The sequence below is a fragment of the Cydia amplana genome, chromosome 26, assembly GCF_948474715.1.
Source record: "Cydia amplana chromosome 26, ilCydAmpl1.1, whole genome shotgun sequence".
In the NCBI taxonomy this organism is placed as follows: domain Eukaryota; kingdom Metazoa; phylum Arthropoda; class Insecta; order Lepidoptera; family Tortricidae; genus Cydia; species Cydia amplana.
The window spans coordinates 1,171,891-1,186,268 of NC_086094.1; the positions used below are offsets into that span (position 1 = coordinate 1,171,891).

Consider the following 14,378-nt stretch of genomic DNA (forward strand, 5'->3'; position numbering starts at 1 on the left):
ACTAAATCATATTTTACTAATAAATCTATAGCGCAAACAATGGCAGACATCTCAAGCGGAAGCGGAAGTGAAGATTGCGAAGGTGTCAGACTAGTTGTCGTAAGTATTTTAATACGGATCTGTTCAAAAATAGCCCGTCGTACCTTGAAATAAAGTATATCATTATTTATCAGATCATCACAATAAGATTGGGGCGGAGCGGAGCGAAGTCGTCATATGCGGAAAACTCATTAAAAGTGGATAAATCTTAAACGTTTTTGTAGTCGTGAGATAATTTAAATTATGCTGTTTGACTTGTAGTTTGTGTGCTTTTAAATATTTTAACATACTAGTGGGAAAATAAACATTTACAAATAAAAGGGTACCGCGCGGTAAACTGGGGTAATCTACGAATAGTTCACAGTTTACATGTATCGATCAAAAGATACCTAATCACATTATTCAAATAAATTATTTCTTAATTTCGCATTAGACCCGTCTCTATCTATAAAATGTGAGTTAATATGTGTTCAAAACGCGAAAGTTTTAAAGATACCTAATCAGTTCTTCCATTGGTGTTTTTCAGCTTAATTTACCAGAAGATGAGGGCGAGGGTCTAGGCTTCCGTTTAACAAGAACTCTATGGGACCCTTATCCTTGGGTATGTACCTACAATTTTTTTTATATTGCGTATAGCTAACGGTCGCTGTAGCCAATGCAGATGAGGAACTCAGGTTTCCTTGGTTTGATCCATGTTTTTTAGAGTTATTTCTTTAACTTGTAAAAGTATTTTTTTACCTAACTGTGAATGTAAGTTTTAAAAATCACACATGAAAATAGCAAAAATACCGTAGTGACATAAATTTTAATAGAAAAATTGCAACGTTGATGTAAAAATAAGGTCATAGTTACATAAATTTAAACTGTACCAATCAAACGCATTAAAATCTGGTTATATTTTAAATATAGTGTAACAAATTTTAATTTTTAACAAGCAGAAACGTCTGCGATCGATGCTATTAGGCTTAGGTCTTGGTGGCTCAATTGGCAGAGCGCTGGAGTATCGATCCAGAGGCTGAGTTCAAGTCTCACTCAAGACAGTATTTTTTCCACTTTTAAATTTATTCTAAGCTTTATAGTGTAACAAATTTCAACGCAGGCACTTCAGTCGGGCACTCATTGATGTCTTTTTGTCTGTATTTTATTTTCTATCTAATCAACTTTTAGGACAGCTGGCCTTCACTTTATGTCCATGTCGTAATACGAATTCGACACTTAAGCTTTTCTGTTTTAGCAATACATAGTTGCCCTTGAGTCAAGGCATTGGTTTATTTATTGTAAACTTACCTAAATTAAAAAAAACGTATCTAAGTCTACATTGATACTTCAAAAAAAACTTTGGGCACTATTTTTTCTTTTCAGGTTCGTGAAGTAACTCCAGGAGCAAGGGCTGACTTGGCGGGATTGAAAACAGGGGATTGTTTGCTTCAGGCTGACGGAAAAGATTTACTTGGGTTACCGGTAAAAACTAAATTTAATATAAGTTCAAAATGTGACATTTAGCGTGAAATTTGTTTTTAATTTAAGGTCAAGGTGGCTAATTGCGTAATAGGGGCTATTCCGTGCATTAGCATTTTTCTTGGACAACGAACAAAAAGCCACATTGACCTCAACTATCAACAACAGTCAACGTCTTTACGTAAACTTAAAATAATATTTTCCATTATAGATAGCGAAATAAAAACTACTAGCCATGGAGTGAACGTTGGCTTTTAGTTATATTCAGATTTAAGTGATTGTAAGCTACATATTATTGACTATTGACCCCTGATTATTATTTTATCATTTGCAGGTTGGACAAGTGGCTGGGTTGATCAGGGGAGATGGAGCGGGCCACGGCATTTCACTTCTTGTATGGAACTGTGGAGTGGATCCAAAAGATGATCCAGAGGTACGAGTATGCTCGTATTGGACAGTTACAAGAAAGGGCGACAAAGTGCCACACACCACACTTATGAGTAGGCCTACATTAACCAAATTAATTGTGTTCATACACTGCACTATTGTCTTGTAGACCTAGTTCATTTTATTAACGAAATTATTAAGATATATTTTATTATAGATAACATAGGTTAGAGGTAATTGTACATTTAAAAAAATATCGAATATTAACTCCTTATACATATATATCCTTATAAATAAGTATGTTGAGTAACAGCTCTCAACTTCATCCAATACGATAGCTTTGACTATAGTTCCCATGCTGGTCCAATGCGGCTTGAAGATTTCACATACACATTTAAATCTACCAAGATTAACTGCATCCAATGAATGTTGTAGCTACTCTGGAGTTGCGGTGGAGGTTCACGTGGTGAGAAGTCAAGGAGAGCGCTGGCGGGAGTCGTAAAAGCATTATCCTGCTGTGTCTGCGCCGCTACAGCCACAAAAGCACTGAACTGCGCACGGTCACATTTGTACTGTGAAGGTTGGTTGACTTTATTTATTTCAAAAACTATTAGTGTAGCAATAAAACTGTGTCAAATTGTACCCAGTGTTCAGTTAACCTAGTGTCAAATTGTACTGGTAACCATGGTAACTCCAGGTTTAACCGGTTAACCCCGGGTTAGTGAATATTGCAAGTGGCCCTAAAGTACCTACGTATAAGCTAACTTTGCACCGACTTGAACAGAAAAATGTTAGGGAGTGTCATTATAAATTTCATAGAAATTTGACATGAATGATGACATCACTACACAATACTACACATTGTCTCTGCAAATGTATTTAGCTTGGTCATAATACACTATACAATTTTATTCTACATAGTACTTACAATTAGGATCAATAAAAACTTTTGTGATTTTTTTACATAAAACACTATGAATTTTACCTTACAATAAAATTGATATTATGTTTTCACCTCAGCAGCTCGAACAAGGGTACTTTGCTACTTAAAAACAGTGAGCAAAATCGCATTTTGCTCACTGAGTGAGACAAAATGAGCAAAATGCGATTTTGCTCACTCAGTGAGCAAAATTCGATTTTGCTCACTGTTTTTAAGTAGCAAAGTACCCTTATTCGAGATGCTGAGGTGAAAATTTAATTATTGGCATATCTTAAGAAAACATGAGTGAATAGAGGTAAGTGATGAAGAAGGAATACATTTTTCGGGTTCTCTAATATGTTCTCACTGCTGAGGTGAAAAGTTTTGTGAACTACACGAGATCAAAGTTATTTACATCTCGTGCGCTTTTGAGTCCCTTACTACGCTCAAGATTCTAAATTAGATTCACTCGCTACGCTCGTGAATCTATTATAGAATCTTTCGCTTGCACGGGACTCAAAATAAGCACTCGAAGAAATATCAAACTTTGATCTCTTGTTGTACAAATAACTATTCCTGGAGGCGTCTATTTAAGACCAGATGACTTAAAGTTGCGGACCAGAAAACGTTATAACTTATAACAATTAACGGGATGGTTTCATTATATATTTTGACCTAAACATTGTGTGCCAGAGACTTTTATGTACGATTCCGACATATGTTAAACTGATTTATATAAATAATGAACTCTAATTATAACCGATACCTTCTTATTTGATTATAGCATGCTGGAAGAGGCTAGAACGCTGTGCTTTATGTAGAGAAGCACTACCGCAGAAGGATTCTCCGTATGCTAGGAATTTGGTCGCTGAACAGGTATAGAATTTTGTCTTTAGTGTTAGCGGTCACTTTTTCTGATTTTAATTGCATACCAGAATCTAGTTAAGTAATAATAAGTACGGTTTATTAAAAAAAAGTTTTTGGGCGTATTATTTCATATTAGTAGCTTTACTAGAACATCTACTTATTCATTTGTTGTACAAAATAGCGAGGTGAACCAATACCATACAATATTAAATTGCCAACAATACATACACAAGAAAAATACAATATTATAATTATAGGACTGTGATGTGATATTTGCAAAGAACTATATCATACTATACTGCTATTTTAGAGATCAGGAACTATATTTAATAAAATTAATAAAAAGAGAAATATAGGATCGATGGTTTTAAAGTATTATAAAATTTTACAGGTTTTCGAAGCAATAGCAACAGAATATGAAATCAAAGACGCAATGAAAAAGCCAAGTGAATCTGCATCAGCCTACGCATCACCCAACAGGTCCCCAAACATGTCATCTGCGGCCTTCCGGAGAGGCCAATACCATCTATCAGCAATGAGGAATCGCAAAACTGTACAGTTTATCGATAAATACAAACAAAACTACGCATCTGATCCCAACATTCATAGATCTCTTAATCAAGATTCGAAGCCAACAGTCGAAAGTTCAACTACTGAAAACGGAAGAAAAACTTGTGATTGTCAACAAAGTGGGAAATCAGCTAAAATACCGGTTATACGAATAAACGATGAACAAAAATGTTGCCAGAGCATGTTACAGCATAGTTTGATTGCTCGTGCAAGACAAGCCTGCTCACTGGTTGATTTGCAAGCTGCGATGCAGTCTTGTGCGCTGTCGAAGTCATTAAATAATATCAACACTGAAAACTGGTAAGATAACCATATGCTCTTACTACTATGGTTTAATTAACCATCAGTATATATTCTTCTTAATAATCTTAATATAGTCTGTCAAGCCATTTCCAAAAAAGCGGCAATTTTTTTAATGTAGTCTCGGAGGGTAATTGTCCAATGTCCATCGACCCATAGAAAATTTGAATATCGCGCCTTTTTTTACTGACAAAGTTGTTTAACTGGCTATATGTTGTATGTTTTCTTTTAAACGAATAAGTTTAAACTGATAAACAATGTGATTGCTAAATTGAAATTGCAAATAATAAAGATATACATTTGTTTACAGCAGATAACTGCTAATTTATTTTATTTTTATCCACCTCTAAAAAGGCGGATTGATTTAACATTCACATAAATCATGACTTATTTGTATTTTTTTCAGTAACGAATCAGGGCACCACAGTGGCTCTCTTGACAACTTGAAGATAAATTGTAAAACTACCTCAGGTTAGTTTATCATTGAATATGTGTTGTAATGTATGTGTTGAATTATTAATCAATTACTAATAAGTGTAAACTTTTTTTTTCAGATACGCCACTTTATGTGCTTTCTGCTCCACCGATTTATGTATTAACGTGTGATCATAATAAAAACGAATAATGTAATGTTATGTAGGTATATAAATAATGTTGCAAATCTTATAATTTGTAAGGAACTGTAAGTGCCATTTATTCTGCAACGATATCATGTTATAATTAAAAAGTTTAATAAATATTTAGAACCCTCTATTAATTGTTGTATTTCTACCATATAGAAGATTTTTTAATTATATGGGAACCGTCTATTTGCGTTTCGATACTGCTATAATGATATGGTAAAAACACATGACCATATTTGAATAAATAAACGGGCTGCCTCTATTTTAGTAATATAATAAATGAACAAAATTAAAATGTTCAGCATGAATACTAACCATAAAGTTGACTTTCGTAATAAGACAATTGAAAGTTTTATCGCAATGGCGGATGAAAATGCCATGTATGATCGTTTGCAGCAAACGAAACGCCACGTACTATCTTGTAGGGCTGTCATCGTTATTTTCCATTTTCTTTTTCCCGTAAACCGATCAAATGAAAATGTATCGTAAAATAGGGATATAGAGATCATATTTAAACAACAGAACAATAATAATTCATTTTGTTCACGTATAATGCAGTGCGACGCCATATTGTTTACCAATTGTTTTGCTTTTTGCTACATCACAATTGAAACATAAAATAAAAACGCAATGCAATAAATGTGAGTTGCATTTTTAACAATGGAGACTTATTTCAAGTCTGAAGAAGAGTATAAATCTGAACCTGAGCCTGAGAAAACAATATGCAGGTCTTGTCTGACGACCGACAAGCGAATGTTCAACGTATCGTTGTTCGCTACACATTTCCGCGATTTAGCAGGATTGAATGTAAGTTTTAAGCTTTTAAGTTGATATTAAACTATTAAAAAACGTTTATCATGATATGACAAATTTTGATGCAGTATGTAGTTTGATTTATTATAAATTTTCAGAGAGGTTATTTACGAATGGTTTAAGAAAATCTTTTATTTTTTCAACTATTAATTTTTCTCGAGGGTTAGTAAATACTCACACTATTACGATATCGCCTCTAAAATTACCTCTTCCACATTCGCAATAATGCACACACAATATATCAAATGAAACAAAATATGTGTAAAATCTTGTTGACCAGGATACCAAGTAGTACCTATTTATACTTTACTCTTTGATACCAAGCTACGCGAAATTATTAAGCAACTTGCTAATGCAATATATTTTTGAACATTATACATCCTTTGTGACCAGAAGGCCTACCGCGAACCACGTTCGACGTGTTGCCTCCCTGTCACACTTACGTACGAAATTACAAGTGCGACAGAGATGCAACACGTCGTACGTGGTTCGCTGTAGCCCCTCAGATCTTAGAATTGATAATTTCATGATGTGGCAATCATTTCATGAAATGAAAAACTCAAACCTAACGTAACCATAGGTATAGGTTCTCGCGGGCTAGGTTTCCGCAACTCGTCATATTAATGCGCCTGTTTGCGTGATTGGTTGGTGGCACTGTTCTTGGCAACCCAAGTCTTCCAAGGAGCTTGCTGACCCTTGATGTTGCCGTCGACTTCTGGGAGAGACCCCGGTGAACAGAGGCATTGTGCCCGGTACTCTGCTACCCCTGGGCATGGGCATTCGAGAATGACGTGGGCGGCTGTTTCTTCTGCCTCCATGCATGCTCTGCAGAGGGGGTTAAGATAATATGTACGGTTAATAGGTGCTTGTTTAATGAGGAGTGGCCAGTTATAAGCCGGAGCTGTGGCCTCTTCAGCTGTTGCTGCCTCTGTGACAGACCATAGGTATAAGCTTCAGTGGTCAATTGTAAAATGGCATTTTAATAAAATTATATGATCTGGCCTCAAATTTTCAACTAAATGGACATTTGTTCTCTAGGTATCTGACTCCGACGGGCTCCCACCATGGCTGTGCCACGAGTGTGCTGCGCTGCTGCAGAAGGCGGTACGATTCAAACAGAAGCTGCTCAAAGCCAACTCTATGCTCTGCGACTATCTGATGAGATGTGCCCCTGTAAGTACCAAGCTAGATCTATTCTATCTATCTATTATGCCCTTTTGTTCTGAGTTAGAGTATGTCTCTAAGCTCAGTGTGCCGCTTGGCAAAGGCCTCCTCTAGCTCTTTCCATTGGGGTCTGTTGTGGGCCACTCTTCTCCATTTCGGGCCCGCTGTAAGTTTGAGTTCATTCTCCCATCTTGTTTGAGGTTTCCTCTGGCTCCTTGTGCAACCTCTTGGGTGCCCAATCCGTTACGATACCAAGCTAGATATTCAACAGTATTGTTCCTGTCGGGGTTGCCATGTCAGCCACGGAGTCTATTTTATCTGCTTTGGTTAAAGTAAAAATCTTTAGTGTCAAGAAAAGTGAAGATTTTCATTTGAAATCTTGAGAATATTGCTGTATCCTAAAAATTTTACTTAAGATTACGTTACTTATCCATACTGAGAGAAATTTCATTTTGTCGAATCCGAGATTTCGGATGATTCTTGGAGAAAGACTGGTTATCTATTGAACAATAAACATTTATGGCGTTATTCATAAACGGCTGCTAACTTAATCAGTTGATGATCATTGTTTGTCCCTATCTGCCATTATGCCATAACAGGACAAACGACGATCATCAGCTGATTAACTTAGCAGACGTTTATGAGTAACGCTGTTAAACAATGAATAAATAAATATACTAAGGTGCTTATTGAATTTCTACATCTTTGTAGTCATAGATATCCAATATCGCATTGGACAATGTGAAAATGCTCTAAAAATAACTGTATTTCAGTTTCCCATCGACGCCCAAGACCCGGAACTGCGCAAGTACTCAACACCGAACCTGAAAGAAACCAACACTCTTGCCTTTGACAACAACGGGAAGAAGCTTGGTTACTACAAAATGTTGGAGGTGAGTTTTTTTTATAATCTTAATTTTTAAAGGGGTTTTGTGACACAGTGACTGTGTCACCCCTGTAGTGAGATCAAGTAATAATGTAGAAGCGTAGCATTACTTACACCACTACATTATTTTTAAGTATAGGTTGCGGGAGGTGAGTTCCAACTGTTTTTATACCATACCAACGACCCCCTGGCTGCGCACGGGTTACACAAAACCTTAACATATTAAGCCCACTTCACCATCCGACTAACCCCAGGTTAAGCGGTTAAACAGTTAACACATTCACTGCCAGACAAAAAACGGCGCATTACCCCAGAAACCGGTTGTCTATAGCTGCGTATAAAACGACCGGCATCTGAGCAAAGTTCACGAGCGCCCACCAGGTGTGTTCCTGGCAGTGAATGTGTTAACCTAGTGTCAAATTGTACTGGTAACCATGGTAACTCTAGGTTTAACCGGTAAACCCCGGGTTAGTGGAATGGTGCAAGTGGGCCTTATACACTTAAACTTTCCTCAAAAATCACTAATGATAGGTGTTGCAGAATGGAGTTTTTACAGCAAAACTGCCTTCTTGGACAATATATCTTTCGTTTCTTACGTACCTTTTGCATTTCAATTCAATAAATTTACTTATTTGGACCCCAAGGCCCAAGTACAGCCTTTAACAATAGGTGAAAACCGCATGAAAATCCGTTCAGTAAGTTTTTGAGTTTATCGCGAACATACATACAGACAGACGCGGCGGGGGACTTTTTATAAGGTGTAGTGATAGTGGTTGCTATGTATTTTTCATGTCACAACATGATGTCACTGTAAATTTTTCATCGACTCGTGAAAGAGCCCTAGAGGCCTACAGAATAAATTATGAATTTCTAATAAATTATTGTTTCAGCATGAAAAGAGGCCAGTAGAATCAGCACTTGACACTATAGAGCTGCCTCCGCTAGAACCTGCAGCAGGACCTCCCACCGTAGAGGTCCTCAAGGAGGAGTTTGACTCCTTTGATGATTATGAAGACAACATTACATTAGAGGAGTTCAGGTGACTTATATAAGAACAGTAGAGTCAGCCCTCGACACTATAGAGCTGCCTCCGCTAGAACCGATACCTGCAGCGGGACCTCCCCCTGTAGAGGTCCTCAAGGAGGAGTTTAACTCCTTTGACGATTATGAAGACATTACATTAGAGGAGTTCAGGTGAGACTTATATAAGAACAGTAGAGTCAACCCTCGACACTATAGAGCTGCCTCCGCTAGAACCGATACCTGCAGCGGGACCTCCCACCGTAGAGGTCCTCAAGGAGGAGTTTAACTCCTTTGACGATTATGAAGACATTACATTAGAGGAGTTCAGGTGAGACTTATATAAGAACAGTAGAGTCAACCCTCGACACTATAGAGCTGCCTCCGCTAGAACCGATACCTGCAGCGGGACCTCCCACCGTAGAGGTCCTCAAGGAGGAGTTTAACTCCTTTGACGATTATGAAGACATTACATTAGAGGAGTTCAGGTGAGACTTATATAAGAACAGTAGAGTCAACCCTCGACACTATAGAGCTGCCTCCGCTAGAACCGATACCTGCAGCGGGACCTCCCCCTGTAGAGGTCCTCAAGGAGGAGTTTGACTCCTTTGATGATTATGAAGACAACATTACATTAGAGGAGTTCAGGTGACTTATATAAGAACAGTAGAGTCAGCCCTCGACACTATAGAGCTGCCTCCGCTAGAACCGATACCTGCAGCGGGACCTCCCACCGTAGAGGTCCTCAAGGAGGAGTTTGACTCCTTCGACGATTCTGAAGACAACATTACATTAGAGGAGTTCAGGTGAGTCTTGTCTTTTTAGGGTTCCGTAGCCAAATGGCAAAAAACGGAACCCTTATAGATTCGTCATGTCTGTCTGTCTGTCCGTCTGTCCGTCTGTCTGTCCGTCCGTATGTCACAGCCACTTTTCTCCGAAACTATAAGAACTATACTGTTGAAACTTGGTAAGTAGATGTATTCTGTGAACCGCATTAAGATTTTCACACAAAAATAGAAAAAAAACAATAAATTTTTAGGGTTCCCCATACTTCGAACTGAAACTCAAAATTTTTTTGTCATCAAACCCATACGTGTGGGGTATCTATGGATAGGTCTTCAAAAATGATATTGAGGTTTCTAATATCATTTTTTTCTAAACTGAATAGTTTGCGCGAGAGACACTTCCAAAGTGGTAAAATGTGTGTCCCCCCCCCCCCCTGTAACTTCTAAAATAAGAGAATGATAAAACTAAAAAAAATATATGATGTACATTACCATGTAAACTTCCACCAAAAATTGGTTTGAACGAGATCAAGCAAGTAGTTTTTTTTTAATACGTCATAAATCGCCTAAATACGGAACCCTTCATGGGCGAGTCCGACTCGCACTTGGCCGCTTTTTTTAACTAAAGCCCTTGCTACACGGTCGCCGACAAGCCTTCTAACCGTCTGCCCTTGGTCAGTTTTGGTCAAATTTTGTTGGAAACAACTGTCTACACGGTCCGGGACGGACCAAGGCCACGCGGTCTGAAGGCTAGACGGCGACCGTGTAGCAAGGGCTTAAAGAAAATAAATCCTTTCAAAAATTTCCATGCTTAAGTTTCTAATTTGTGTTAAATATTAGTTGAAATTAAATAACATACATTTAAAAAAAGTGACCAAGTCAACCAGTGGCCGAGGCGGGAATCGAACCCGTATCTTCAGTTTGCGCGGCTAACTTTCTTACCACTATGCCACCCAGCCACGACGGCTCGTAGTCATTGACGTATAATATCTAAGGACGGGCTAATGGGGCACTAAGCATCGTGCTACCCACGAATTCCAGCCAATCGTGCAGTCTAACGCGACTAGTTGCGACCAATAGCGCGCGTGATGCGAACTCGTCAACAAATCGCGCGCGTGATGCGAACTCATCAACCAATTGTAGCGATTTCACACCGCTGTACTGGCCCCTGTCATGCTTCATTATTATTGCCCGTAAAGCCAGTCCCTAGATATCTATGTCAATGCTAGAGGTACGGACGTAAAAATATTTTGATTTGTGTTTTTTAAGTAGTCACTACTATAGGTATTATAATAAATTATAAACTGAAATAGATCATATATTAAGAGTGCTATTACATTTCGGGGATGAGCGAGTTTAGGTATTTTACGCGCTGCGGCAGGCCCCGCGATCTCAGGTCGCCGAACCCTTCCACCGCATTTTCCCTCGGTCGCACTACAATGATGGATTAAACATTCTTGATCCGATCGTGAAGCACATTAAATCAATCATAACAACACTAACTGTATTTTAATATCAAAGTCCTAAAAATGTTATTTGGTACGAAAATACTAAATCCAGTGCAAATATACATACTTATGTAGGTCATTATTACTAGAAAGAAATTATACGTACTTACTTAGGTACTCGCTTATTTTCATTTTTCGTCATTGCATATGGTATAGGTTGTATAGTGAAACTATTTTCATCATCATCATCATCAGGCTATAGTAGTCCACTGCTGGACATAGCCCTCCCCTAAAGAGCGCCATAGCGCCCTGTCCTCAGCTTGCCGCATCCAGCATCTGCCTGCAGTCTTTCGCAGATCCTCATCCCACCTGGTCGGAGGGCGTCCTAGGCTTACGCTACGTTTGCCGAGTCGCGGTCGCGGAAACTATTTTAGCTATATAATAAAACCTTTAATTTGTATCTTAAGTTTAGAAACGAGCTGATACTAAGCATCTGATGATGAAGCCTGATGATGATGATGAAGGTGGTCACGGATACCAATCAACCATGTAGTAACATGATTAGGCTCGTTTGATTCGTCTCAACAAGATCTTTGGCACTAGGTGACACTCAGGGTCTGATAATGGAGCTGGAAGGTGGCCACTGGTACCAGTCAACTATGCAATTAAACCACTTCGTGTTTGAGCTCGTTTGATTCGTCTCAACAAGATCTTTGGCACTAGGTGATACTCAGGGTCTGATGATGGAGCTGGAAGGTGGTCACCGGTACCAGTCAACCATGCAACTAAACCACTTCGTGTTTGAGCTCGTTTGATTCGTCTCAACAAGATCTTTGGCACTAGGTGATACTCAGGGTCTGATGATGGAGCTGGAAGGTGGTCACAGGTACCAGTCAACCATGCAACTAAACCACTTCGTGTTTGTGCTCGTTTGATTCGTCTCAACAAGATCTTGGACACTAGGTGATACTCAGGGTCTGATGATGGAGCTGAATGGTGGTCACCGGTACCAGTCAACCATGCAACTAAACCACTTCGTGTCTGGGATGACAACCTTCCAGCTGCACATCAGACCCTGTGAGTACTATGTTGTGTCAAAGATCTTGTTGAGACAAATCAAACGAGCCCAAACACGAAGTGGTTTAGTTGCATGATTGACTGGTACCAGTGACCACCTTCCAGCTCCATCATCAGACCCTCAGTACTATCTTGTGTCAAAGATCTCGTTGAGAGGAATCAAACGAGCCCAAACACGAAGTGGTTTAGTTGCATGGTTGACTGGTACCGGTGACCACCGTCCAGCTCCATCATCAGACCCTCAGTACTATCTTGTGTCAAAGATCTTGTTGAGACGAATCAAACGAGCCCAAACACGAAGTGGTTTAGGTGCATGGTTGACTGGTACCGTTGACCACGTTCCAGCTTCATCGTCAGACCCTGAGTTCTATCTTGTGTCAAAGATCTCGTTGAGAGGAATAAAACGAGCCCAAACACGAAGTGGTTTAGTTGCGTGGTTGACTGGTACCGGTGCCAACCTTCCAGCTCCATCATCAGACCCTCAGTACTATCTTGTGTCAAAGATCTTGTTGAGACGAACCAAACGAGCCGAAACACGAAGTGGTTTAGTTGCATGGTTGACTGGTACCGTTGACCACCTTCCAGCTTCATCATCAGACCCTCAGTACTATCTTGTGTCAAAGATCTCGTTGAGAGGAATCAAACGAGCCCAAACACGAAGTGGTTTAGTTGCGTGGTTGACTGGTACCGGTGACCACCTTCCAGCTCCATCATCAGACCCTGAGTCTTATCTTGTGTCAAAGATCTTGTTGAGACGAATCAAACGAGCCGAAACACGAAGTGGTTTAGTTGCATGGTTGATTGGTACCGGTGACCACCTCCCAGCTCCATCATCAGACCTATATATTCTGATTCTGACATGTCATCAAAAGCATTTGTATTCAGCCATTTTTTAATTTAGTACCTATAAAATATCAGATCATTTCAAATATCTTTAATGCTGTCCGGTAGTTACATACTATACTATAAAAACAAATGCACAGTACTAGGATCAAAGTTTCTCAGTCGCCGTTTACTTACACGCACTGTTCTCTTTCTCAAAGGTATTTAGGAAAAATGTCAAAAGTAATTCCTAATGTACAGGGTATTAGTAATACAAAATAGCCAGCTTTACCAGAGTAAACTTCTCAACATTTACAAATACGAGCTCACAATTTAGTGCTACACGTGGTTTTTCGGAAACAACCATCAGAAAAAAAATCATTACTAATTTAATAAGCCCTTTTTCCAATATTTAAAAAGTAATTCCTAAAGATAAGAAGACGCTTTTACCGTAACAAGCACTCATTGTTTCTAATAATGACCCTAAAGTACTGAATGTCATCGAGGAATATCATCAATTTTGCATTATTTTGACTTTTCTTGTTGGAGCGCTCTTAAGAAAAAGTGACGAAGCCCTCCAGTGGTGACATATATTTCAGTTTATAATCCATATGTGACGTTATCTATGAAAAGGAACCTTATTGTCGATGGCGCTCACGCCATTATTAATGATGCTCCGATATAAATACAATGCCGCGCGACGCTGTGCGGCGTAAAGGTTTGGATTCCTCCGAAAACGGTGCCGTCATATGACGGCCGTCATATAGCGGCCGCAAAAGACGGCCGTCTTTGCGGTGGCGACATGTGGAAAGTACCACGACGTCATAACACACCGTCATCTACCAAGGTCAAAGCGGCAAATTTGAAAAATGTAGGTGCGATGGGATAACGTCCCATAGAAAATTTGAATTTCGCGCGTTTTCCTACTGACAAGATTTGCTTGATCATCTATAATTTACTTGGAGAATGAAATATCATCAGAAGAGGAAAATAATCGTAGTACGGAATTATTTATTCAAATCTCGTGTCATTTATTCAAAATGGCGTCACCGCTATCTAATAAAACGTTCACGAAACTATCGACACCGTCATGACGGCCGTCATCTTACGTTACGTTGACGATCAACGTAACGTAACGCCGTCTAGGAAACCGCGCCATCTTGTTTACATAGACAACGTTCTAGTGACGTCAGTCAACGC

At 39.1% G+C, this 14,378-nt stretch overlaps 2 protein-coding genes across 2 annotated transcripts in view; both read left to right on the top strand.

Annotated features, from left to right (window-relative positions):
• Positions 1 to 5,279, top strand: LOC134660005 (uncharacterized; the record flags this gene model as incomplete). Its single annotated transcript, XM_063515703.1, has 9 exons — positions 1 to 99; positions 566 to 640; positions 1,402 to 1,500; positions 1,832 to 1,930; positions 2,320 to 2,464; positions 3,588 to 3,679; positions 4,062 to 4,540; positions 4,947 to 5,011; positions 5,095 to 5,279. Coding segments are annotated over 9 exons (1,224 nt in total), but the record flags the coding sequence as incomplete, so codon positions are not given.
• Positions 5,280 to 5,785: 506 nt separating this feature from the next.
• LOC134660006 (zinc finger and SCAN domain-containing protein 30-like) overlaps positions 5,786 to 14,378 on the top strand; it is a 29,068-nt gene continuing 20,475 nt past the window's right edge. The window contains exons 1-6 of the mRNA XM_063515704.1: positions 5,786 to 5,970; positions 7,015 to 7,149; positions 7,914 to 8,033; positions 8,917 to 9,065; positions 9,213 to 9,377; positions 9,685 to 9,852. Of these exons, the coding sequence (XP_063371774.1) occupies positions 5,824 to 5,970; positions 7,015 to 7,149; positions 7,914 to 8,033; positions 8,917 to 9,065; positions 9,213 to 9,377; positions 9,685 to 9,852 (884 nt within the window). The 5' untranslated portion in view covers positions 5,786 to 5,823. The remainder of the gene's footprint in view (positions 5,971 to 7,014; positions 7,150 to 7,913; positions 8,034 to 8,916; positions 9,066 to 9,212; positions 9,378 to 9,684; positions 9,853 to 14,378) is intronic.